At 38.2% G+C, this 27,176-nt stretch overlaps 1 protein-coding gene across 1 annotated transcript; it reads left to right on the top strand.

Moving 5' to 3' along the window:
• The first annotated feature begins 690 nt into the window (after positions 1-690).
• Cysltr1 (cysteinyl leukotriene receptor 1) lies at positions 691-25,690 on the top strand. Its single transcript, XM_051141752.1, has 3 exons — positions 691-1,064; positions 21,310-21,396; positions 24,625-25,690. The coding sequence occupies exon 3, from the start codon at positions 24,651-24,653 to the stop codon at positions 25,671-25,673; it is 1,023 nt and encodes a 340-aa protein (XP_050997709.1). The 5' UTR covers positions 691-1,064; positions 21,310-21,396; positions 24,625-24,650; the 3' UTR covers positions 25,674-25,690.
• The last annotated feature ends 1,486 nt before the right edge of the window (positions 25,691-27,176 follow it).

Below are 27,176 nucleotides of genomic sequence, written 5' to 3'. Positions count from 1 at the left end.
CCATAACAGGCCAGGAAGCCATTGTTAGACTGTTATAAGGACATTTGCGAGTCCTTCCAACTAGTTATTAATGAGGCTTAGTTTTCAAAATGTTTACATATATCCATATATGAATATATATCCATCCCAATGCAGGATATTCATAGTTAAAAATCAATGTAGCTCATTTACTCAGTTTCCTTCATAATCCTATCAATGTGTTTTCAACATCGAAATCTTGCCTAAGGTTCTAATTAATGAGTGCACAGTAGATCAGCGAGACATTTTTCTCCTAGGATGTAAGGCACCAAAAAGAAGAAAGGCTTTTAATTTTTTTTTTAGAATCACAAATGTCATGAAGGAAGGAAACACACACACACACACACACACACACACACACACGATGGGGGAGGGGTATGAAAAGAGAGGAAAGGAGGAAATATATCTTAAGATCAAGTTTCACATAATGCCAGTTATATTAGCATATACTGCTAGGATTATCTTTCCCCGCCTACAAATAGCCTAACAACCTCCAGTCATAAAAATCAGAGAGAAGAAAGCTGAACAGCACACACTCCTTACTTCCCACCTCAGAGCAGCTGCGGGACTTCCTGAGGAGTCTATTGCCAAAGATAAACACTCATTTATGCATATAACCTGCAAGTCTCCAGTTTCTTTCTTTTATCTTTTTCTTTCTTTCTTTCTTTCTTTTTCTTTCCAAGTCTCCAGTTTCTATTCTTCCTCCCTCTCTGTTCCCTCCCTTCCCCCACTTTGCACCAGGGAAGCTAAACTCTAGTTTAAGCAGTTTGAGAACTAGTAAGAAAGAGGAAGAAGAATCCAATCCGCACGTATTTGCTAACAACCGTGCCATGCCCTGACCTCTCTCCTCCTGAAAAGAAGCTTTCCTAAAGAGCAGGAGCCCTGTGAATGGAGTGGACCATCCAGAGTATCCACACTTACTCTGCAGCTCACCACCCTGGGTTAGCTCTCCAGGGGACTAGCAGGCTGGATTTCCTGAAGATTTGGATCTTGCTTCAGGGAGCAAACTCAAAGGGACCTTAAACTGTGAAGCTTGGAATCCGCAGGTAAGGAAATCGGGTGTGTGGCATAAAGTTCAACCGATGGCAGGTTTTACCAAATAGCTCAACGTTTGGGGATAAGTGCTCTGCCTTATCTGCCTTAAAATAGGCTGCTAGTCTGAATTCTTTCTGCTAGTTTGAATTCTTTCTGCTGTGGTTCTTGGCCAGAGATCTGATCATCTAATCAGCCTGTCAACTAGCGCTGCTCACTGCCTCTGCTGCAGGCGCAACTGCAACTTGGCAAAACAGTGGAGGCGGAGGCGACACTCCCCAGCCTCCAGCACTTTTACAATTCAGCCAAAAATGCAAAATAGACCAGACCGTAAGCTCCCGCCTTAAGGCTACAGTGAAGCTTCTATGATGCAGTGCAAAGAATACGTAAAGTGACTGCTGCAGGTAAAGCAAATAGTTGAAGTCTGACCTAGAATTTTCAAAAGGCAGTTTCACAGTTTTAAACTTCTCTCGGCATCCCACAATTGAGACGAGCTGTTTCTCCCCACCCCTCCTCTCCCTCATTCTCACTATAGTTCTTCTACCCTCCTCCAACCCCTTCTCTTTGGTAAATGAGGAAAGAGACTCCAACAGGTTAAGGAATTTCCTTGAAACACTGTGCTGCTAGAAACTGACTGCAAAAAGAAAGCTCCTTCAACTACAGATAAGTAAAAGAAATGCCTATTATCTATTTTGTCACTTTGTATTAAACTCAGTAGGTTAACACAGAGCTAAGAAATCATACGATTTAATCAAATGCTTGGGGTAAGAGCATTTTTGTTTTTAGCAGTCAGGACGCTATTTTCAGTGGTATGCAGATGGACTAGAGGGCATCTTTCAGCCTAGTAGTTCTAAACCCCCAGCTCTGCAATTGTTTTGAAACCAAAGAAGTCAAAGTATTATATATTTAAAGTGCAATTAACGTGGATGTATTTGTATAGTGCTTTAAGAGTGATAGCAAGGACATGTTTGTATAGTGTTTTAAGAATGATAGCTTTACAATGTTTTATAAAGTGCCATGACCACCGTATATTTTAGTTGAAATTTGTGTCTACACAATTTTGAATTTATCATATCTGTGGCACCAAGTTTAAGTCACTGAAAGATTATTTCCTATCATTATTTTATAATTAATACCTCAATTATGACTAGAAGCTACCTGTGCCTACATAGTAAACAAACAAAATGAAATATTATATTTAATATATCTCCTTTAAAAAATACTTCTCCTTATTCTCGGAAAATCCTAACTATGCTGGTCACCAAGGTCCTACAAAAAAAAAATAATAATCTAGACCATGATCCAATCAGCCAAAACAGAAAATTGTACAGATTGGGGCAAGGCTGACCCAGCTGTGTCAATGTCTTCCTAATTTACTGATGCCATTTTTCACTTCCCAATACTTGCTCCTCTTTCCTTTAATCAAACTTCCGATACATTTGTAAACTGTCTGAGAAGATTTTTCTATGTCCAGGGAATTAATTATGTTAGTCTTTGGAGTATCATGGGGTGATAATGAGGAACTCTAAAGAGAAAGAACTCAAGGGACATGCCAAAGTTGGGGGTCTTGATACCATGAATGGTAACTAATAATTTCTCAAGTGACATAGCTCTTTCTCTCTGTGAACTTCCACTTTATTTGGCAGGGAGAGGGATTGAACTCAGGCTTCTGAGCATGCTTAGCAGCCACTCTATCACTGAGCTACATCCATAGCTCTTACTTCTATTTCACTATTTCTCACGTTCCTATTGAAATTTCTTTAATTTATTATAATCCAGTAAAGCAAGTATTGATCAAGCTCAATATAAAGTCTTACCTCCAAAGTGGGTAAGACATAATCCCTGTGCTTAGGGGAAATTGCAGTGCTGCTGTGGCTATAAAACATGAAGAATATAACAATATGAGATAATTGAACTGATGTCATTTTTTTATTGGTAAATAAGGCCAAAAGTAAAATACAGACTTAGTGGAGAAGGCTTTAGAAAAAAAAAGGTAAACCTTAGGAGTATGTGGTAAATGACCAAAATACCGCAGTATTTAACTTCCATTCTGGTACCAGAAATAACATCAGGGGTGCACTTAACACCTGCAGGGTGCACCAAGAAGCTTAATCTGGCTACAGTAAACTGACTGGGTAGAAAAATGACAGAAAGAAATTTGAATAAAAGTTCAAAGTTAGGTTGGCAGTAGTAGAAGAATTCAAGAGACCTGTAAAAGAAAGACTAAATGGAAGCTGGGAAATGATTAGATTATAGGCATTGTTAGAATAACTGAGCAGTAACTCCAAGATATTAATCCTGTAGAATAAGGGCAGTGGTGCTATAGCAGTAGGTAACTTGGGATAAATGTGGGAATGTAGGACATGATGATTCCTTGTTTTGGTCTGTTAATTTTGAGATGATGGCAAGAATCCAAGGAGAAGTGTCTGATAGTGATTAAAAATTAATGACCAGCTAATGAAAGATAAGAAATGGAGACCAGGGCTAAATCTACAGAGTGTGATAACAATGGGTAACCAAATCTCAGAACATATCTTCAGTGAGCAAATTAAGGATTGAAATGGGCAGTGCCTACATCTTCAGGCAAGAGAAAGAAGAGACATCCATAGGAATGTGACCCACAGAAAGATAATTGCTCTTCTTCCCAAAAGTCTTGAGAGAAGGCACCAGGTTATTAGAACACAATCACATCATTTTCCCTTTCCTCCTCAAATACACTCTCTCTCTCTCTCTCTCTCTCTCTCTCTCTCTCTCTCTCTCTCTCTCTCTCTCTCTCTCTCATAGGTTATTCATTTTCCTTATAAGCATGGATGCAAAAATTCTTTTTTTAAGTGTAAATTCCATTTCTATTTATTTATTTAATTGCTTTACCACCTGATCCCAGGCCCCTGCCTCCTCTCCTCCAGTCCTACCCTCATTCCTCCCTCCCCCCATTCCCCCTTATCCTTCTCAGAGAAGAGGAAGCCCTTAAGGGATACCAACCCACCTTGGCACCTCAAGTTGGCAGCAGGACTAAGTGCATCCTCTCCAACTGAGGCCAGACAAGGTAGCCTAGATAGGCAAAGGGATCTAAAAGCAGGCAACAGAGTCAGAGATAGGCCGTAGCCCCTACTCCCAATGTTAGGGGACCCACATGTTGACCAAGCTGCACATCTGCTACATATGTGTAGGGGGCCTAGGTCCAGCCCATGCATGTTCTTTGGTTGTTGGTTCAGTATCTGCGAGCCCTTAGGAGCCTAGGTTAGTTGACTCTGTAGGTCTTATTGTGATGTTCTTCACCCCTCTGAGTTCCTCATTCCTTCCTCCTACTCCTCCACAAAACTCCCTGAGCTTGTCCTGTTGTTTGACTGTGACTCTCTGCATCTGCTTCCATCAGTTGCTGAGTGAAGCCTCTCGGAAATAAGTTATTCATTTTTAAGCTACACCCAGCTAGCCATCAATAACTAGCATGGTGTCTCATACACACTATGAACACAAAAATGACCATTAAACACTCAAACATAATCAAGCATTGGCAATATCGAACTCAAGGTATCTTCCATCTTAAATTGATAAGTTCTTTGCAGCCTTGCAGTAGCTACTCTGAGCTTTCCTACAGCAGATCTCAAAAGGAATCTCGGCCAGAGAACTAGGAGTTCTACCTAGCTTTGGCTTTGGTATTTAGCCAGCTGTATTCCAACAGGTTACTGAATATCAATCAGTATTTCTTGGTTTCTTTGTGTATCAAATGCCATAAGACAATGATAGGGGCATTTTTCCAAATCTATTATAATGACATATGCGAAAGCAACTTAAGGAATCTCCAGGCACAAAAAACAAGTCATCATTCAAAGGGCTTTATTTAAAGTGCATTCAGTTCAGAAACAAAAAAAAAAAGCACCACATAACTGAATGCATGTGGGAAAGTATAGGGTTAGCTGCGTCGCACTTTCTATACCACACCTGTAGGGCAAAGGCCTGTTAGTATGATATGGCTCCAAGTTTGCCACTAGCAGTACATGCCAGAAACTCTATGCTTCAAAGAGAATTCTGAGAAGAGTAAAATAGCATTTAAAAGCTTTTTACTTATCATACTTTTTATTACCCTACCTCTACTAAACCTGCTAATTCTTACAATCAAAAGCTAATATCAAAATAACATTTTCACATTAAATTCAGAATGCACTACATGTACTCCACTACAGTATCCTAAAGCCATATCCCTTTCTAAAATACAAACACCTTAGAGCTACTTTTACCCCTTACCTCAAAGTCATCTGGGTTTCTGGCCATGGGAACATCTATGTGGTATGATTCAAGGACTGGTGAGAAAAGCCTTCCTAGCAAGAGCAATCATCTGAGAGATCAATTCATACTGTTCAACCCTACAAAAAAAGATTGGTTCACAAGGTAAAGTGACAAATTTCTGGTCCTCAGTGAGGAAATACAACTGCCATACCATCTGACAGATTCATTGCAAGTAGTGGCATATCCTCACACCTACAAAAAGGCAATAAAGGAAGCCATTTGATTCAGTTAGATAAATACAGACATCTTAAGTACATTAATCCTGGTCCTAAAACATCCTCAAATTGCAACTACTTTTGCCTTTCAGAACTCTTCATAGGTTAGTAGAAGGTGCTTGCTTAAACATTGCTTGCACTGCATCAAAGTCTTAAGCTCTCTGCTTATTCGCTCTGTTCCACCTCATGCTATCAGTAGATTTCTCCTTTCTTTGTGCCCTGCTACTCTTTCTTGTAAGTTCAAGAAGTAAGTAGGTTCATATGTGGACAAATATTTAAAATTTCATGAAAGATTTACCAGAGAGAGGACCTGGTAGGAATAAAGAGGGACATAACAGAAGGAAAATTATAAACCCTTATACAATTAAACACAGTGTTGGTTTCCCTTGTGATGAACAAAATATCATTTTATTTTTATTTTAGTACGTATAGAATAGATACATTTCAAGCACTTGAGGTCCCACTTTAAAGGAATTGGCAGAAGAGAAAAAAAGAGTTGAGATATAGACTTAAGGAATCTCCGGGCACACAGGGTATTTTTTGTCAGTTTGTTTGACTTGGTTTTCTGGGTTTCTGTTGTTGTTTTGTTTTATCTTTCATCAATTCCGTTTCAATAGAAAGGAGTGGAGAATAAAATTTGACATCACATTTCTTTTGAATTTTAAAGCATAAGATTAATAAGCTTTTACATCTGTCAGATCAGTAGCCTTTGTTTTTGCATAGGATTATGCATGTACTGTCATGAACTAAAACAGGCTCGATGAAGCTGGGCTAACAATAACAACACTCAAACAGCTCTGACACATCCTATGTACTTGCTCCAATGTTCCTACGAAGTCTCAGCATTTCACATGGTATTAAAAGCTTGATCTTAACTTGAATTCTTATTTAACATAAAAAACTTATCTCCTTGATAACAGATAGTTTGCTTCCAAGATTTAGGGATCCAAATACTGAGATGTTAAGAGCATGACTGAGAACTAGCTGTATGCAATAGCCATAGTGTTTTATGGGATTCCAAATTGTTGTTGATCAGGACAGAATTATGTAAGTCTGGAAGGCACTGAGCCATCTAGATAGTCCTTGCAAAATAATCAAAAGCATGTAGATTTTTCTTTAATATATTTCTATCACCCAATCTAGGGGTATAAGTACCCACCATCATCACATAAACCCACACATATGCACTCTTCAAAATCTCTGTAGTCTTTCTGTGACTTGTGGTTTGGTCTTACATAGCTTTGATCTGACTACTGTGTGCAATGAGACACTCAGTATCTTCATCTGCAGTGCCACCAGTTAAGGTTCTTCGGAGCTTCAGTGTCTCCTGAGTTTGCATTCCAACTATCCAACAGCAGAGCTTCCTGTCTTCTTAACAAAAAGAAACTCTTGCTAAAGCAACATCCGAGCATTGTCATCCATGCAGTCTCAGCACACCTGGAGCTCTCAATAGCAGTGAGAATGTTGCCAACCATGGCCTTAGACATACCAAAAGAGAAAATAACTACCTATTGGAATGATAAGATAGGCATATCATTCTGGCCTTGAGTGAAGATCTTGTATTACCATAAGAAGCACAGCTACAGCTTGACTTTATATAGATAAATTCTTATGAAAGATAGGTTATCTTGCTCCAAGCAATCAATAGCCCATCGCTCAATAAGCACACAGCAGTAACACTGCACATGAGTATGGCACAAAAGGAGCTCTGTTTCAAGCTTGGTTTTTCCCTCTTGGTCATACAAATAGAAGCAATAAAGCAGTTTAAAACAGGAGTCTTCAGTTCAGGTACAGGCGAGGCTAGAGTTATCCATCATCATGCAAATAAAGCTAGAAGACCAGATGAACTCACTTCTGGAGTCAATGTAGGTTGGAAATCACAAAATACCACTGGCTAAACTATTGGTGCAGATAATAGTATAATGTATGCACAAAATGAGAGAAGTAAGGGATTAAGCAGTAAAAGTAAGTATCAGAAATAAAACCTGATTTCACATGCTTTTAATCCTAGCACTCCAGAGGCAGAGGCAGGTGGATCGATGTGAGTTCAAGGCCAGCCTTGAACAAAGTGAGCCCAAGATATCCAAGGTTACACAGAGAGACCCTGCCTCAAAAAACACAAAACCAAACCAAACCAAAACAAAACAAAAACCTGATTTCATTCATATTTCCTGATCTTCCTATTAGTTTGGATACCCATCCAACACATATTACTGAGTGGTTGCTCTATCAAAAGATTAATGTAACAGAATTCCTGCCCTCCATGACCTCATGCTTACAAGCTTAACAACACTACAGTATTTTTCATGTTCAAGTAATAAGCTACATAGAGAAGTAGAGGGCACTTGGAACTTGCTCAAACAAGTATATTACCTACATCTTGCCACTATCCATAAAAAATGGAGGAAGTATCTGTTGGAGGAGACTGAGCCCTGAGTTCCAGGCCTCCTCTCACTTCCCCTTCTCTTTTGGCCCTCGCCTAGCTACCCCACCCCTGCTGGCAGCCCTCCAACAGCACACAGGCACAGGCACTAGAAAGGTAAAGGAAGTCTTGAGAAGCATTGAATCCAAAACAATTACAAAACTGCATCCGGCTACTGATTTAATCTTTTGATCTCTTCTGTTTTCAGTTTTAAAAGCACACACTATCAGCCACACCCAGGCTCACAGTCAAACACATCTTCCGCTCTTTGGGTTCTCATCAGTCTCAGACCTTGTCTATTTTGCAATTCGTGGTCCTTTGCATCTTTTAAACATTTTTCAAGTATTTTAATAGCCTTTACCGTCCTAGAGGCATCCACATTTCATTTCCAGTTCGCACGATTATTTATATCCCTATGCAATGGCACCCAAATTCCACCCCCAAAGAATATGATCCTTGATCTACACACCCACCTTTGCAAGTTAAGTAATATAATATGAAAAAGCACTTAAAAATATAGTTACCCCTCTGAAATTGACCACTTAGGAGAAAAAGGAGCAAAACTGAATAAGTCACACTCACTGTCATTACTGGGCTCATTATACTGGGCTCATGTAAACAAGAACACTCACAAAAAAGAGAATGGGGTAGTAGAATGTGCGCACATGGATGTACTCATAGAGAAATTCAAACTGAATCTTGAAGTATAAGCAATGATGTCTCTAGCTCACAGGTTCCACCTGTGTGGAGGCACAAAAGGATATATACTGTTCAAATGTCAAACAGATAAGAAATGGAGATAAAGATTCTGAAGTAAGGTGATAAAACAGAGTCAAGTATTTCAAAATAAGACTCAACAGGCCTTGATGAAGGATAAGGGTGGTGTTGCATCAAATAACACTACTAGGCCTCTTGCTTTGTGACCCACTAGGCCGGGTGTGGTGGCACGTGCCTTTAATTCCAGCACTTGGGAGGCAGAGGCAGGCAGATCATTGTGAGTTAAAGGCCAGCCTGGTCTGCAGAGCAGGTCCAGGATAGTCAAGGCTACACAGAGATACCTGTCTTGAAAAACCAAAAAACTAGATTCTATGCACTCATAATTAGAAAGCTACTTGTAAAGCCAGGTGGTGATTGTGGCACATGCCTTTAATCCCAGTACTTGGAAGGCAGAGGCAGCCTAGTCTACAGAGTGAGTTCTAGGACAGCCAGGGTGACACAGAGATACCCAGTTTCCAAAAACAGAAAAAGCAACTTGTATAATGAATAGAAAACCGAAAAGTCTCTTGGAGAGGCTAACTTGAAAAGGTTGAAATTTTTAAAAAGTCAAATGACATGTATAGCAGTTGAATAGATAGCTGGAAACAAGAGACTAAAATTTAAGCAAATAATTTGTTGGCAAGATATTTCTGTCATCCACATGAAAGTTGATAAATACTGTAAAAGAAGAAAAACAAAGAATAAAAGAGTGGCTCAAAGGTGAGCCAGGCATGGTCATGCCCATGTATAATCTCAGAAGGCTAAGGCAAAGGATTCTGATTTTACACTCAGCCTGAGATACATAGTGAGACCCTGTCTCAAAACAAAAGAAAAAAAAAAGAACAGAGAAACAAATGATGGCCTTTTGAAGATCTTGGCTACACTAACAATCTCAATAAGCTATCTGCAAAATACACTGCTGGTGACATTAAGAGAAACAATAAGGATAGATGAAGCAGCATGGTAGAATTGCTCTGATTGACAGTGGACTCTGACCCATTGGATGATAAGTAGCTGCCTTCCAGTGCTGGCTTTCTCATTAGTTGCTGGCCTTTAACTATCTACATAGACCAGTCCATCTCTGCCTCCTGAGTGCTGGGGGTAAAAGGTGCCTGTCACTATATCAGACTAATTGTGTGTTCTTGAACAAGTCCTCTCCACCTTATTTCCAACCCCAGGCTTCAGTTTTGGCACATGTTCAAAGCCCCTCCCCAACTCAAGCTAGTGAAGATTCTTGAAGTATCAAAGGACACATTGTCTGTATACAAGTTGATAATTATGTTTCTTTTGAAGGCATGGCATATGGTAAACCAGCCATTCATTTTGTTTCTGTTGCAAATGCCACTAACTACTGAAGAGCAAAACTGGGAAAGTAAAATAAGAAATTAAACAGTTGAAAGATAAAATGTGAAGATGTAATCCCTCTTTCCAAGGAACTTGCAATATAACTGAACCTGTCCCCCACTTTCAGCTACAGTAAACCATAAGTCAGCTGCCACACTTGCACATTTTCTTTTTCCTTTGTCACTATTCCTTTCTCAGTATGCATCCTGTTGTAAGTTTACCATTACCTAGGTGAATTAAACTTTCCTAGAATAGTATATAATACCTTATCAACTTTCTGTGACCTTGGTCCAGTATCCTTTTCCGAATTGATTTCCCACTTTTAATCCTCATAGTCTTGTCAAGCACAGATGACTACACATACAAATAACCTCCCATCTTATATTGTATCTTAATCAAATTTACATATTCCCTAAATACACCACTGTGCCTCATTCATTCTACTTTCTCTTCACTGCCTGCCCTCCCATTCTCTTGGGGAAGGCATTTTCTAACATATGTTCACTATTCATAAAGTGTCTTATTGTGGTTCATTTTGTTTTGTTTGAGGTTTGTTTTTCTAAGATAGGGACTTACTTTGTAGCCCAGGTTGGCTTGAACATCACTGTGTAACTTAGATTGGAGCTGAACTCACAATCCTCCCACTTCTTCAAGTTTTGGGCTTTGAGGTATGAACCACCATGCCCAGTTTATCTGTGTATCTACAGATTTCCATTGCAGCAGCTGTAATGTAATGTACATTAAGCTGTTAAGATATCTACATCTTTCTCTAGAAGGAAAGAAAATCTTCATAGGGAGGGTGTATGTATTGTTTTTCAAAGACCTAACAGAGAATATAGATATATTAAATGGCTAATAAAATATCTTTTACTATAACTAGCATATCACTCCAGGGGTTAGAAAAGTATTTTTAAGGAGGCTATGAGACTGGCTTACAGATGGGTTGGATTGCATCTGATATCAATGAGGAAAAAGAATACTTCACATGTGGCCTGAGAAAATGAATGGAAATCAAAAGACAAATGGAGCTAGTTGGAAGACCCTGTTTATAAGCTGTTTATATAATAATAGGAAAGTGAAGGCAATGCTTTTGTCTACTGCATAGTTTTTCAAGTTGACTTAAGAACTCACACCAGGCATGGTGGCACAAGCCTTTAATCCCAGCACTCCAGAGGCAGAGGCAAGAGGATCGCTGAGTTTGAGGCCAGATTGGTCTAAGCCAGTACAGGACAGCCAAGGCTAACAAAGACTTGAAAAGCAAAACAAAACAAAACAAAACAAAAAAGCTCACTGAGCATTCTTGAGAGGGATAAGTAATAAGAGTGGACTGTGCTTTAAAACAGGTTAAACTGAAGAGAAACAAGAACTTTTTAAAAACTTGAAATTTCTAATGTTTAGTGAATGGCATTCCCAGATTATGACCCAAAAGAAACAAAATGCACAGATTATTCCTTGGCACTTATATGACGCTCTGTGAAGCACTTCGTTCAATTGCCATGGCTTGCACATTACCTGGCACTGGCTTATGTGTCAGTGTTTAGTGAGACACCTTAAGGCAGCTGAAACCTAACCATATGCTGCGGTAGAGGTTCATCAGATTAATCTGGTGTCCAGACTTGGACACTAATTCATTCTGCTATTTCCAACAATGCTATTGTCTTTCTGATTCATTAAAAAAAAAAAATAAGGTACAATGAGATGTTCCCTGGATGCTCTTCTATCTCTAATTGTGAATAAAAACAAATTCATTCCAAACATTTTCTTAGAAAATAGATTCTTCTCTCATACAATACATCCTGAGCACAGTTTTCTCTCCCTCCACTCCTCCCAGCTACCCCCACCTCCCCTCTCCCCGATCCACTCACCCTCCATTTCCCTTCAAAAGAGACCAGATTTCCAAGAGATAACAACCAAACATGACAAAACAAGATACAATAAGACAAGCAAAAAGCCCTCATATTGAAGATGAACAAAGCAACCCAGTAGGAGGAAAAGGGTCCCAAAAGCAGGCAGAAGAGTCAGAGATACCCCTACTCCCACTGTTAAGAGTCTCACAAAAACAGCAAGCAAACAGCCATAACATATATGCAGAGGACCAAATATAGACAGACCCAGACAGGCTCTGTGATTGCTGCTACTGTCTCTTTGAGCCCTTTTGAGTCCTGCTTAGTTGATTCAGACAGCCTTGAGAACAAGGTGTTCTCTATCCCCTCTGAATCCTACAATCTTTCTTCCCCATCTCCTGAAGGATTCCCCAATCTCTGAGGAAAGGGACCCAATGGAGACTTCCAATTTAGACTCTCTCTCCACATAATTGTCCAATTTTTAAATTACCATATAAAGTGTTAAATATTATTATAACATTTTAGAACAAAGTATGTTTTCGTGATCCTTCTCTCTCCATCTTCCCCATCCTCCTCCTACTCTGATTCCCCACTTGTGGCTTCCCCCACTCCAGTCTCTTTTCCTCTTTTATGAACATCAAGTCGGTGTTTGTTTGTTTGTTTGTGGTCAAGAGATTTTATTTTATTTTATTAATTTATTCTTGTTACATCTCAATGGTTATCCCATCCCTTGTATCCTCCCATTCCTCCCTCCCTCCCATTTTCCCCTTATTCCCCTCCCCTATGACTGTGACTGAGGGGGATTACCTCCCCCTGTATATGCTCATAGGGTATCAAGTCTCTTCTTGGTAACCTGCTATCCTTTCTCTGAGTGCCACCAGGCCTCCCCATCCAGGGGATGTGGTCAAATATGGGGCACCAGAGTTCATGTGAAAGTCAGACCCCACTCTCCACTCATCTGTGGAGAATGTCCTGTCCATTGGCTAGATCTGGGTAGGGGTTTGAAGTTTACTGCACGTATTGTCCTTGGCTGGTGCCTTAGTTTGAGCAGGACCCCTGGGCCCAAATCTGCCTATCATAGTGTTCTTCTTGTAGGTTTCTAGGATCAAGTCATTTTTATAACCCCTTGCAGTAGCTTCCTTTTTACTGAGTAGCTCTGAGATTCTTTTCAACATTCTTATTTGTATTTCATTTTCATTGGCTTGTTTAGTGATCTCGTTCACCTGACAGTGTGTGGAAATATAGCTTTCTTCCTTTTCTTGTTTTTATTGAAAAATTCAGACAATATTTTTAGATCATATTCTTTCTTCTCCCCTAACTCCTTCCTGATCCTCCCCCACTCAATTTCATGTTCTTTCAGAGGCTGTGGGCCAGATAGACAATACCAATGCAGAACGGGAGACTCTGGGGTTGGTGGAGTTCTCAGTGACACTCCATTGGAGAAAACTGATTTTCCCTTTCCCAGAAGGCATCAATAGCAGTTAGCTTCTTGGTTAGGGGTGGGACTTGGGGTCCACCCCCCTTTCTCAGGGCTGGGACTCCATCTGCTATGAGTCTATGTAGGTCCTCTGCATGCTGTTGCAGTCTCTGTGAATCCATATGTACATCAATCCTACTGTGTCTGGAAGAAGGTGTTTCTTTGGAGTCAACCACCACCTGTGGCTCTTACAATCTTACTATCTCTTCTGCATAGATCCCTAAGTCTTGGGAAGACCTCTTATTTAGGGCTAAGTGTTCCAAAGTCTCTCATCCTCTATCTCTGTCCAGTTGTGCGTCTCTTTGTTAACTACCATTCACTGAAAGAGAAAGATTACCTCTATGTTCCTTATGACTCATTCTATGGTCATGTTTGGTCTTGGATTCTCATGAAATCTTGAAGCCTGACACCACTCAATTACTCTTTGAGTAGGATTGTATAGCAGAATATGCATTAGAGAAGCAAATTTGAAATTATGATGACACAGTTCTTTCAAAAAAGTGTCACTGAATGAGCCTTATACTCTTGCTACAGGCAATCAGGAGATTCTGAGTAGGAGAAAGTGTGATGAGTATGCTGTTAATCACAACTAAGTTTGCATTTCTGACTCATGAAGAAGTTGACGTTTGCATTTTATACCTACCTACCTCCTGCCCTTTCTCCTCTCCCTCCCTTCCTCTTCCCCCCTCTTCTCTCTCCACTCTTCTCTTCTGCTTTTCTCCTTCTCTTCTCTTTTTTCTCTCTGCTCTTCTTCCTTCCCCTTCCCAAACTTCATCCTCTGACCAGAGCACTCTTGACTGGTATTTAAGAACTTACATAAACATACTTGCTAGCAACTTTAGTAACATCATCTATTTTATTTGATTTTTTCAAAGTCATTTAGAATTCTAACTTCACCCACAAGCTGAGAGTATCCCCCTGATTCCCATTCTTTCCCTTTGTCTAAGATATAAATAAGACAGATAGCTAAGGCTGATGCAGTTGTTATATTATTCATGGACCAGTAAGAACCAGGTATCATCCTCAAGTGTGCTCCTTGCTACTAGTTCAGTGCCAAGCAGAACCACTTATTGAGTGCTAAGTGTGCCCCAAGCCCCCCTGGCTAAGAGCATTAAGATGGATAAGATATACTTTTTCTCATAAATAGATTCAACCAAAGTAACCAAAATATGTACATAGACACGTAGGCACTTAAAAAACATTTTTAAAATTACTACACTATGTACTTACACTAAATTTATGTGGTTGTTATGTGGGAGAGGAGTTTTAGACAAAGTTAATTGGTTTCTCTTTATAAAACTGCTTACTTTGTTTTTAATACATTTTAGCATTTAGTATAAGATTATCTTGAGACTATGTTATAAACATCTTTCTAAAATAAACCTAAATTTAGTTGGATCTCAGTGCATTCAGTGAAATTAATTAAACTAGCACTTTGGAGTAATTTAGATAAGCTTCAACAGGCATTTCAGCCCACCACACATTAATTTAATTTATAACTTTCATGTGCCATCTATTCATGTAGCCACAGGGCTACCTTGCAATTCACCCTATCCACTATGAACAGCTAACTTGTTAAGTATGCCCGAGGGACATGTTACCTGTACTACTGTTTTTGCCACACTTGAGGACATATGCTACAGTTTGTTTCTTTAGACCAACAGTGCCCAAAAGCAAACATTGATGGTCAGCTTCCCTCTTGGATTCTTCTTCAGTGGCATCTTGTGGCTTTTTCTTTTTTATCAGTATTACTTTTTTACATGCCAATGCAGTTTCTCTCCTCTCCTCTCTTCCTAGTCCTCCCCCACCCTCCCCTCTCCCCCCATCCACTCCCCCTGAGTTACCTTTCAGAAAATGGCAGGCCTCCCATGGATATCAAGCAACCATGACATAGCAAGTTGCAGTAAGACTGGACACCACCCCTCATCCTATGGCTAGCAAGGCAATAAAAAGGGTCTCAAAAGAAAGCAAGAGACGCTCTGCTCCCCACTGTTAGGATTCCCACAAGAAAACCAAGCTACATAACCATAATTTATGTGCAGAGGGCCTAGGTCAGCCCCATGCAGGCTCCCTAGTTGTCAGTAAAGTTTCTGTGAGGCTCTATGAGCCCAGGTTAGTTGATTTTTGTGGGTTTCCTTGTGGTGCCCTTGACCCATCTGGCTCCTACAATTCTTCCCGCTCTTCTACAGGATTCCTCAAGATCCAACTACTGTTTCAATAGCTTCTTTCAACACTACAAAAACATGCCTTCACCTTGGAACCTTCAGCTACACTCCTGGGTTTTGCTATCATTTGGGCTCCTTTGTCACCTTTTTAATTTGGGGGGTGGGTTGAGACAGGGTCTGTCTGTGTAGCCCTGCCTGTCCTGGACTCACTTTGTAGACCAGGATGGCCTCGAACTCACAGAGATCCACCTGCTTCGGCCCCCTGAGTGCTGGGATTAAAGGCATGCACCTCCATACCTGGCTAAATGTTTAATTTCGTTTTTGATGCCCCATGTGTTCCTTAGCCAATTTTTTATGCTTCCTCATCATCTATTTTTACCCTCTCTTATTGATCTCCTTCCTAGTTCCTTCCTTTCTGTCTTTCTTTCTTCTTTCCTCCCTTCCTCCTCCTCCTCCTCCTCCTCCTCCTCCTCCTCCTCCTCCTCCTCCTTCTTCTTCTTCTTCTTCTTCTTCTTCTTCTTTAGACAGGGTTTCCCTGTGTAGCCTAGGCTGTCCTGGACTCACTTTATAGGCAAGGCTGGCCTTGAACTCACAGAGATACATCTGCCTCTGCCTCCCCAAATGCTGGGATTACAAGTGTGCATCACCACTCCCAGCCCTTCCTAATTTGTTAGACTTTACACAACTTATACTCGTTTACACACACACACTCACACACACACACACACACACACACACACACACACCTATCCTTGCCTTTGGTTTTGCTATCTTATTTTCGAGTAAGTAATAACAGGATATCAGAAAGTTTAAGCAACTTGCCCAAGATCACATAGCTAAGTATAGATGCAACTTTGTTCCAAGTATAGAAATCTCATTCAAAGACTACTGTAGTTTTGCCTCTATGTCAATATTTTTCTTACTTAGAAAATTAAGGTTTTTCTACTTTCTTTAAAAAAGAATGGTTTGTCTTATCTGTAAAAAGTAGTCTTCATACTTGCCTGACAAGGAAAATACAATGATCAAGAAGATGGTCTTCCTGGGGCTCATCTATTGCACTCCAGATGTCCTGACCCCTGTGATTTCCCCAATGTGAGAAACTCCACTGCAGCCTAGGGTGATGGTGCATGCCTTTAATCCCAGCACTCGGGAGGCAGAGGCAGGCGGATTTCTGTGAGTTCGAGGCCAGCCTGATCTACAAAATGAGTCCAGGACAGCCAAGGCTACACAGAGAAACCCTGTCTTGAACCCCTCCTCCAAAAAGAGAGAGGGAGAAAAACCCGACTGCATAATTTGTGCTAGTGGAGGACTGTACTGGCACTCGTCCCAGTTTTAATAGCAAAGAGCAGTCTTCTTTCATAAAACAAGGAACTTATTATAAATAATAAGATAGAATATAACTAAAAGCCTCCATTGAAAAAAGACTGTATAGTCATAAAATGGAGTAAAATTCAGCTTTAGAAAAGAAGGAACTTTTAATGTCATGGATGTATACTGGTGGCATTATGATAAGTGAAGTCAGCCAATCTAAGTTTATCACAAAAAAGGCAAGCACCACTTCGTTCCATTTACATGAACTACCTAAGATAATCACATTCACAGCATAGAAGAGTAAAAGGTCAGGGAATGGAGTAATAGAATACATGTAGCTACTAGTTTCAATCAAGAAAGATGACTACACTATATGATCATTTTTAACACAAAAATTGATTTCAATAGTATTTATTTGATCAAAAATAGTGTTGCTGTATGACAAGAAACATATTCAAAGATAGTCGGCTCCAACTGGCAACCAGCAGAGATGTCAAAGGCAACTTTGATCTCTAGGGAAAAGAGAGCAAGTTTGCTTGCTTCTAGGCATTTGAACTAAAAAATGATCTAAAAAAATAACTCTACACTTTGGATCCCAGAAGACTAAGAAAAATTTCCAAAAACCCACAGGAAATAGCAGTTGTCTTAAGTGAAACTTGGGATCTTTACATCACTTATTTCACTTAGTTTAAACAAATTTTTAAAAGCCTTTCTACTTGAGAAGGAAAGGACTCATTTATTTAGGTTATTAAAAGCACGGGAACAAATATTGTCCACATTAAGAAAAAGACAAACTTTCCCAGCAGTCCAAGCCTTCCTCTTATAAACTTTGCAAAGCAGATTTTGGGCATCCATTAAGATCTGTGTGGATAAATGACTGGTTCTGGAACCCTGGAGCCATGTAATCAATCAAGATGGTTACCTGATACAGAAGATTATAAAAAGGAACATACAAGAATAACTTCAGAATTTAATAAACTCCAAAGCTAGGTGTTTCTCCTTGCCTCAGTGTTCCCAAATGTGAAACTAGGCTACCAATGACATTTACTTTACAGCATTACCCACAAGTTTATAGACTAAGTGTATGTAATTGTGTAGTATGTTTTAGAAAGTTCATTGTATAGAAATATACAACATATATATGAGTATGAGTTATTGAAGCTATTTTCATATGAAACTATATACTATCAAAACAGGAAATGTAACTTTAAAAGGAGGATCTGTGAGCCCTGGAAATTAGAGCAACTTCTAATCATAATAATATTCAATTAGTTTGGAAAACAGAGTCATATCTAGAATTATCATGCTGCCTTTAGAGAGCCTGGCCAAGCTTATTACATTCTAAACACAGCCAATCTTATAGACAATTTATGTCTATGTTCTTCTTTGCAGCTATACAACACTTATATTATATGCTTTCAAGGAAAAAAGAATAGCCCTGATCTTTGGAGATTTATTGAATGATAAATTAGAAGGAACTTTAAGGTCATAAAATCTAACCCTATTATATTACAAATAAGTGAAGGTTTGACAGAGAGGAAGTGATTTTTCCAAAAATCACTTAATTAATCAACCACCACAGCTTGAGGTATGAATGAGGTCTGCTGGCACCTAGTACTTTAGGTTTCCAATCACCATCTTTAACCATACAAGAATTCCCTCTCATTTTGAAAATACACAATAAAATGATACAGAAAATAGGTTAACGCAAATGAATCAATATTTAAAATGCACTATATATTATGCCCAGTAGGAAATATAAAATTAGTCAAATGCTGTTTGTGCTAGTGTAACTCAAGCAATAATAATAAGGAGCATTATATTGAGTGATCACAGATGGCTATGATAAAGAAAGATATAAAAATCATCAAGAAAGGTACAAACAACACATCTCATCACACCCACACCAAAGGAAAGATATATTAAATTGGGTTAAGATGATCAATAATGGCTTTTTGTTTTACGAAAAACAAAAATGGCACCAGTACCTTTTCATTTAGTAAAAGATACCAGCCTGGGAACTACTTGAGCCAAAATAATACATAATTGATTCATATATACATACATATGTACATACATACATACATATGTCTCCTCTACAAAATTGTAGGCACATAAGAAGGGTGTTATAATATATCTGAGCTCTCTTATTTACTTTAATTAATTCTCTCATTTGCGTTTAGTGTATTAAAAGTCTAGCAAGCAAATACCCTTTCCCTTATAAGAAATATTCTTTCTAAGAATAAGGGCTATATAAATTTTATTAACCAAAGATGAGCCAAGTAAAATAATTAAATTATTTGAATCAGAATTATATATCCAGGACTAGGAATTATGGTTCAGGGGATAAGAACAGTTACTATACAAGCATTGGAACCCTTGTTCAAATCCCCTGCATCCATGTAAAAACCCAGGCATAGCCACACACACCAATAACCGCATCACTGAGGGTATAGGGATAAGGATAGGAGGAGTGCCTGAGCTTGCTAACCAGCCAGCTCAGTTGAAAAAGGACATCTCCAAGTTTAGTGAGAGATTCTGTCTTGAGGAGATAAAGAAGACTATGATAGAAAAAGACACCTGGTATCCTCCTCTGACCCCCATACATATACCACACATAGCATATGTATCCTCAACACACACACATACATGTATGCATGCACAGAGACACTCATGCACGCATGTACACACATCCAGGTTGTTGATGAGGTTGCTGGCATTGGTAGGGGCCTATGTTCCATACCCAGCACACACATGCACACACAAAAATCACATACTTTTCCTTTTACTTCATCACCTCTCCTGCACATCATTAAAAATGGTAACATCTAATACTGGCAGAAAGAAGCCACTATCAGAAACAAGAGTCTGCAAGTAAACCAAAAGAGAAAGAGGGGCAATATATGGGGCCACAGAGTACCAAATGCCAGCTATGTGTAAATAAAGAGTTCAAAATGAACTGAAGTTCCTTACCATTCTAACTTGAAGAAAAAATAAAACTACACTCTTTCCCAGACAATGTGACACTTACTCACTTGAGCATATAAATGTTAGGCTGGCTTATATTTGCACAATCACCATGGAAATGAATAACTCCTTAGTATGCTAAATTTGTAAGATTACACTTCTCATATATGCATTTTTAAAATCCATAAGCTTCCTTTCTTGAAGCAGTCTAGGGAGAAATTCCAGCTTTGTTTAAACAAAAATCTATGACAGTACTGAAGTTAATTTTCTTTCTAGATTAGATGAGTGGATTCACATAATGCTATGATTAGAATTATTTTATATATTTAACATGCATTTAGTATATCTTTATCACTATGTTAAGATATGGGAAAATCAAATAATAAAAAAGTTACTTCTTGATTAACAAAATTTAAGAGCCAACTCAGAGTAATTCTTGACCAGCAACCGACATTTGACACAGACTATAGCAGGTTCCGAGGGTCAACTCCTTACCTGGAGAAAGGAGGACAACGGAAGAGGGAGAAGGACCCGGAGAGGCTCTGAAAATGGTCATCTAAGTACAGGATGGACACATTTTATGTCTTTGAATTACCCTTATTTTTTATTTTCATTGTTTGTTAGTAGATTTCCTTTGGAAAGTTCCAGCCTGTTTCTACTTTATAAAAATAAACTGGAAGAAGGTGTTTATTTTATTAACACTAGGACCACACAGAAAGAAAAAGTGGCCAGCCTCTGGGGAATCTTGCTGGCAGACAAGAATGAGGGTCGCCATAACACAACAAAAATTAAGAAGTGTCGGGTTGCTACTGCCTCGGGAAAGCCTTTCTTTATTCAATTCTGACACTTTTGTTGCATCTGTTTGGTTCTCAACAGTAATTTTGTTGAAAGGATACATACCCCTTACAGTTCAAGTAGCCAAGACTCTAAAACTATTGCTCTCCAGAATTATCTGTGTGACACTAGTGACCAAAACTGACAAGTACTATTATGAGTCTGGGGATCTAGTTCAAGCTCTTTTAAGCCATTCTGTTCCCCAAGCCATTTAAGAAAGTTTTGTTTAATATTCTAACTCCTATTTGTAGTAAACTAAGACCTTGGATGAGAATTTCCAAATTATTCATACTTTGAACTTTATAGTTAAATCTTTATGAGAAAAAATATGATTTCATATAGAGAAACATCTCATCACATTATATTTATCTTTAGGTACAAAAGCTGAATGCACACATCAGCAAACATCTGTGACCCTTCATAGTCTGTATTCCAAGTCTCCCTCCCCTTGGGAATGTAAAAAAAGGATGAAGGGGAAACAAGGAGCCATGGAAGCCAATGGCCAGCCCTAAATCTATCAGTATAGCTTTGATGTCCCATCACACTCTGGATCTATACTTAAGACTGCTAATTTCCCATGACCCTTCCAGATTGCTTCTGAGGTCATTAACTCCTCTTTTTAATCTTATGATTTCAGCTGAAGCATACTCTGACGTTACAACATAAGAACCGTGGCCACAATAAGAAGGAAACATTGTGAAGGGGACTGCGGTGCCAGAAAGAGGTATGACTTCAGTTTCAAAATGAATCTGGTTTGTTCAATTTGAAATTTTCTTAATGAAGTAATGTTCCCCATCATCTGTACTAAAATAAAGTCGACACCATTTGTGTTTACTGTTTCCTTTCATTAATCAAGTCATGATTCATTCTCTTGGTGCTAAGATGGCTTTTACTAGACTTAGCACAACCTCTCCAAACAGCTGAGTTAATACTCCTCAGCGGCCACTTCCTTCCCCAACTGTGAGCTGTGTGAAGGCAAGACCAGGTTCTTAAGAAATCATGGGCTTCCAAAGGAACTCTCTGTATCCATCTCCTAGGAGTCACATCATTAGGAAAATCATAGCAAATTATGAAAAATTGAATTAAACACTGCTCAGACATTTTATATCATTATATGTGAAATGGCTACTTTATACTAAATGAAACCCCTTTAAAATCTCATCCTTGTTTGACATTTTTACTATCTTCATTTTTACAGCTTAATATAAATAATTGCTTTGATTTGTGTGTAAGTAAAGAATCAAACCTGAGTGCGGAAGTTTGTAAGGAAGTTTATTCTGTTTCAAAGCATAAACTAGTTATTTTCAAAGAATAAGCTGATTTTTAATGGAATTAGATGGCTTTCACTTCTTTTTGTACTTTTCATTGTTATTTATCAGCTCTATTTGGCATCTTTTGTTCAAGCAGCTGAGAATTTCAAATTTATTTGTAACATGTAATGGACAAACAAATAATTTGTGTATCAATGCTATGTATATTTTAACCCCTGCAGTTAAGCTTTATAATTTAGTACCTTAATATTTTAAGAAGCAATTTTGTCTACATTAACATGTTTAGTCTCTAAGGTTGAAAAGACTTTAAATTATGGTGCAATAAGATGGTTACTCTAGTGATTGCCAATGGATAATTATAATTTCAAATGATAAATGGTTTCTATCATTCCAATTAACACTGAGCATTGATGGGCAAAGAAGATGAGTGACTGGTCCTGTATAAAGCATTGTGAGGGTTATTTATCAACCAGAGAGTCTGGAAGAGAAGATAGCATATCATGGTGTGCAAGACAGACTGAAAATTCTCTAGGAGTTCTACAAGGGTAAAAATTTCTGTGGATGGAGAATGAGAAGAAATCATAGTCAAGAAGGTGCAATTTAGTCTGAACAATAAAATACGAAGAATGTGCGATGGTGGGTGTGGTCTTGATTTGATCTGTGTATTGTTTTTGAGCCAAAGTCTCCATGTATAGCCCAGGCTGATCTCAAATTCACCATCTTCCTGCCTCAGCTTCCCAAGGGCTGCGATTATAGAAATGTATCTCCAAGAGGGGCGTGTGATAGAACTGCTAACTTGCTAACTAAATTTATAGTGGCAGGTACTCCACAATATATGCATATAACAAGTCATCATTTTAGGACATGACTAGTAATCATTTCATAGTGATCGTGTCGTATATCATGTTATAGGCACAGATTTAGAACATACTACATTTATTTCTCAAATATTGTGACTAAAAGTAAAAACTGAAAACTATATCAAAAATCTCAATAGCACCATCTAGTGCTTCATAGCCTAAAATGTCTCAGATTGAAAAAAATACCAAAAACAGTATCAACAAAAAAAGAGTAGATTAATTTAGGGAAGTTGTCCTTCTTTTACTTGAATTCAGAGAAACAATAGTAAAAAAAAAAAAAAAAAAAAAAAACAGAACACAAATTGAAAACTAACGCAGATGTTAGGAATGATAGGTTGGTTGTTCTCTTTAACCTTAGAAATATTCCTCATCATTGAAAAATATATTATTAATAGCTCTTGGGGGAAATAGCATTTTAAATGCAAGAAAATGGATACCACATTGTGAACTGTCGATGAAACTGTTCTTGGTGGGAAACCTGGCACATTCTATCCCACCTGCAACAGCTACCAGAGATGTCTGTGTCCATATCCCCACTCTGTGGACAAGATCCATCCTACCCCCACACTAGTAGCTCTTGAGTACTTGAGCATTCTTCCAGATATCTTGTTTATCAAAAAGCAAGAGCTGCATAAAAGTCAACAAATCAATGTGAGACTAAGTATTGAATTGTTTCCTCTTTGATAAGGAAATAAAAGAATAGAACTTACTATATCTATACTACCTCAGAGGTGGTTAACTGCCTGAATGAACTTGGATAGACCAAGTAACAGTCTTTTGCTATGAGAGAACTAACTGTGGGTGGTTAAACTCAAAGCTTTGAGTTCAAGTCTGAGAAAAGAACAGAAGTGAACAACTACAGCAATTTTCTCACATAACAAGTATATTCCAACTAACTATACCACATCATTGCTCGGACCCTTAAATTATGGTACAGAGTTTTTCAACTGTAAATTTCTCCTCTCTGGAACGTCTTCTCTCATTACTATTATAACTATGTAGCCACTAGGTTTCTCCTGCTGCAGAGTTCTATGGTTCTAAATAGAGCTTAATCACATATTATGAATCGCTCCCACAAGAATGAATTTCCCCAACATGCATTAGATCGTTTTCCCTAGGTATGACTTGCATCCAGATGTTACTTAGAAGTTCTTGTTTAGGGGAAAACAAGTGTTTTTGTGCAGATTTTAGTCTCAAATTGAACGTAAAGCTCTTGTAAGCAATACATTGATAGATGATAATACATACATACATACTCATATATATATAACTGGCATATTTAAAGTTTTTCTGTAAGTAAAAAATGATAAAATTCATCTGAAGGGAAATTTTAGAGCAGCACAATCTCCAATATGAGGGAGATATTTTAGCTAGGTTTGGGGGTTAAGAAAACGTGTACCAGAAAAGAAGTCTATCAGGCAAGCTTAGATGAGAAAAAAGAAAAAAAAGTTTTCTGCATGTCTGGAGGACCCAAACCTTCCTCCTGGGGGCAAAGTTCAACTGGCTCTTTCCTCAGAACCTGACAATTGCTTCCAGCTGTGGTGCATGTGCTTGTGGGCAGCACTAAGTGGACTCAGTGGATTATTTTTTTAAAAGAAGAGAGGACAAGAAGCTGGGAGAGAGATGTGTTGCGAGGGGCTTGGAGGGTGAAGCTGGGCATGATCAAAACACACAGTGTATAAGATGTTCAAAACATAATAAAAATCTATCAATTTTTTAATTGCACAGAAAATGTATAGTGACACTATGAAATAAAACATGAACATGCACTATAATTTTAAGGTCTACTTTAATTGACAGGATCTTTTTCATATGTTGTAGGCACAAAGCAGACATTCCTGGAGAAGATGGATGGAGCCGAAAATCTGACAGTATCTTCTGTCAGAAATAACACATGCCATAACACGATTGATGAGTTCCGCAATCAAGTGTACTCCACTATGTACTCTATGATCTCTGTTGTGGGTTTCTTTGGCAATGCCTTTGTCCTCTATGTCCTCATAAAAACATATCATGAGAAATCAGCCTTCCAAGTATACATGATTAATCTAGCCATAGCAGATTTACTCTGTGTATGCACACTGCCTCTCCGTGTGGTCTATTATGTTCACAAAGGCAAGTGGCTCTTTGGTGACTTTTTGTGCCGCCTCACCACCTATGCCTTGTATGTTAACCTCTATTGTAGCATCTTCTTTATGACAGCCATGAGCTTTTTCCGGTGTGTTGCAATTGTTTTTCCAGTCCAGAACATTAATTTGGTTACACAGAAAAAAGCCAGGTTCGTGTGCATTGGAATTTGGATTTTTGTGATTTTAACTAGTTCTCCATTTTTAATGTACAAATCTTATCAGGATGAGAAAAACAATACTAAATGCTTTGAACCTCCGCAGGACAATCAAGCTAAAAAATATGTTTTGGTCTTGCATTATGTGTCACTATTCTTTGGTTTTGCCATCCCTTTTGTCATCATAATTGTCTGTTACACAATGATCATTCTGACCTTACTAAAAAATTCAATGAAGAAAAACCTGCCAAGTCGTAGAAAGGCTATAGGAATGATCATAGTTGTGACAGCTGCCTTTTTAATCAGCTTCATGCCATATCATATTCAACGAACTATCCACCTTCACTTTTTACACAGTGAAACTAGACCCTGTGATTCTGTCCTTAGGATGCAGAAGTCAGTGGTCATAACCTTATCTCTAGCTGCATCAAACTGTTGTTTTGACCCTCTGCTATATTTCTTTTCAGGTGGAAACTTTAGGAGAAGGTTGTCTACATTTAGAAAGCATTCTTTATCCAGTATGACTTACATACCCAAGAAGAAAGCTTCCCTGCCAGAAAAAGGAGAGGAAGTGTGTAGAGAATAATTCAAACATGTCTCCAGTGCAGAACAATGACAAGAATTTTCCTAACTAGTATTTTCCAAAATCACAATTTTAAAAAATAAAGTTTCCCATTAATAATTTACAAATAATTATATCTTTCTCATTTATAAATCCTATTATTCAATTTTTACATGTTCAAATTTTAGTTTATAACGTGAAATAATCCACAGGGTTTTTTTTTGTTTGTTTGTTTGTTTGTTTGTTTGTTTGTTTGTTTTTTACTGCTTACCAAAAAGTAGAGAATATTTGTGGTTCTGAACTATAAAACTAAGTATGGAATCAAGATTTTTTTCCTCCTCAAATAAAAAGGATTGCAAAGGCTATAAACCAGACTTTTGAGTCCAGCTTCTAAATATAACTTTAACATTAGCAAATAGTCATCAGTCACCCTAAGATGTCTCTTTGCATGCATGCCATCAGTTGAGACCTAGAGATGATGCAGGACCTACAGAAATGTATGGTCAGCCTTTTCCTTTGTAGTACTGACTAGCTAGGCAGAGTAGGGCCCTATCTTTCAGAAGACAATGTTCAAGTGCTAGTTCAGCCAAATGGCTTGACTGGCTGCATACAATTTACAACCTGGAAAGTAAGGAAGAGAAACCTGTTCAAATGCCAGCTTGTATCCACTTCTCTTCTGCCCTGGACTCAAGTTGCCCCAAAAGAATGGTGGTTTTCCTCCTCACTAAGGTTCCTATTAGGAATACAAACCCAACTCAACATTTAATTCTTCCTTAATGAGTAAGGCAACTGGTATTCCCATATATGAACAGAAGCAATCAAGGTTCATGTAAAAAAAAAAAAAAAGGAAAAAAAACCTCATGCTACATGAATTTTATTGGAACCAAAATTTCCTGTAAAAGATACCAGAAGAAAAATTTGAAAATTCATTAATTCTTTTCATAAGTGCATGCATTTATGTATATGTATATAGATATATGTAATCTATCTTGTTCTATGATATGCATTTATGGTTAGTTAATCATGAGATTTATTGTTGTCTTGTACTTCTTTCATTTTATTAGCATGTTGAAAGTAATATCATTAGTTTGCAATGATTTTTATATTATAGCAGGAGCTTTGTTCTTAAACCATTTGAAACAGCTTGATTGTGACGGAAAAAAAATGATATTCATTGGCAAAGTTTTGTTGATGGTCACTCTGTTCTTAACTCTGAGTTCAAAAAGTCACATTACCTTAGAAGAAATAAATGATAATAGAGATGGAAAAAAGGAAAACCGTGAATGGAGTTCTGTCTGCATCTGCCACATGTAAACCATTTTTATTTCATTTTTTACTGCTGCACCCCATGGGAAAAATTTTTTTCAAGATCATGAAGAGAGGCCTCCAAGGATCAAAGATAACTGGAACTCATTGATTTCTGTTGAACATGTCTGAAAATCGGCAGTACCTATACTCTTATTCTATACTGTTTCCTCTTGCTTGAAACAAATATCAAATATATTTGTCATAAGACATCAGGTCTCA

This window comes from Acomys russatus, chromosome X (assembly GCF_903995435.1).
Source record: "Acomys russatus chromosome X, mAcoRus1.1, whole genome shotgun sequence".
Classification (NCBI taxonomy): Eukaryota; Metazoa; Chordata; class Mammalia; order Rodentia; family Muridae; genus Acomys; species Acomys russatus.
The sequence above is the reverse complement of the archived record's forward strand: the minus strand, read 5'-3'. Positions and strand labels throughout refer to the sequence as shown.

Bases quoted from the DNA above. Each gene is read 5' to 3' on its own strand.
- Cysltr1 (XM_051141752.1), top strand. From the start codon at position 24,651: ATGGATGGAGCCGAAAATCTGACAGTATCTTCTGTCAGAAATAACACA.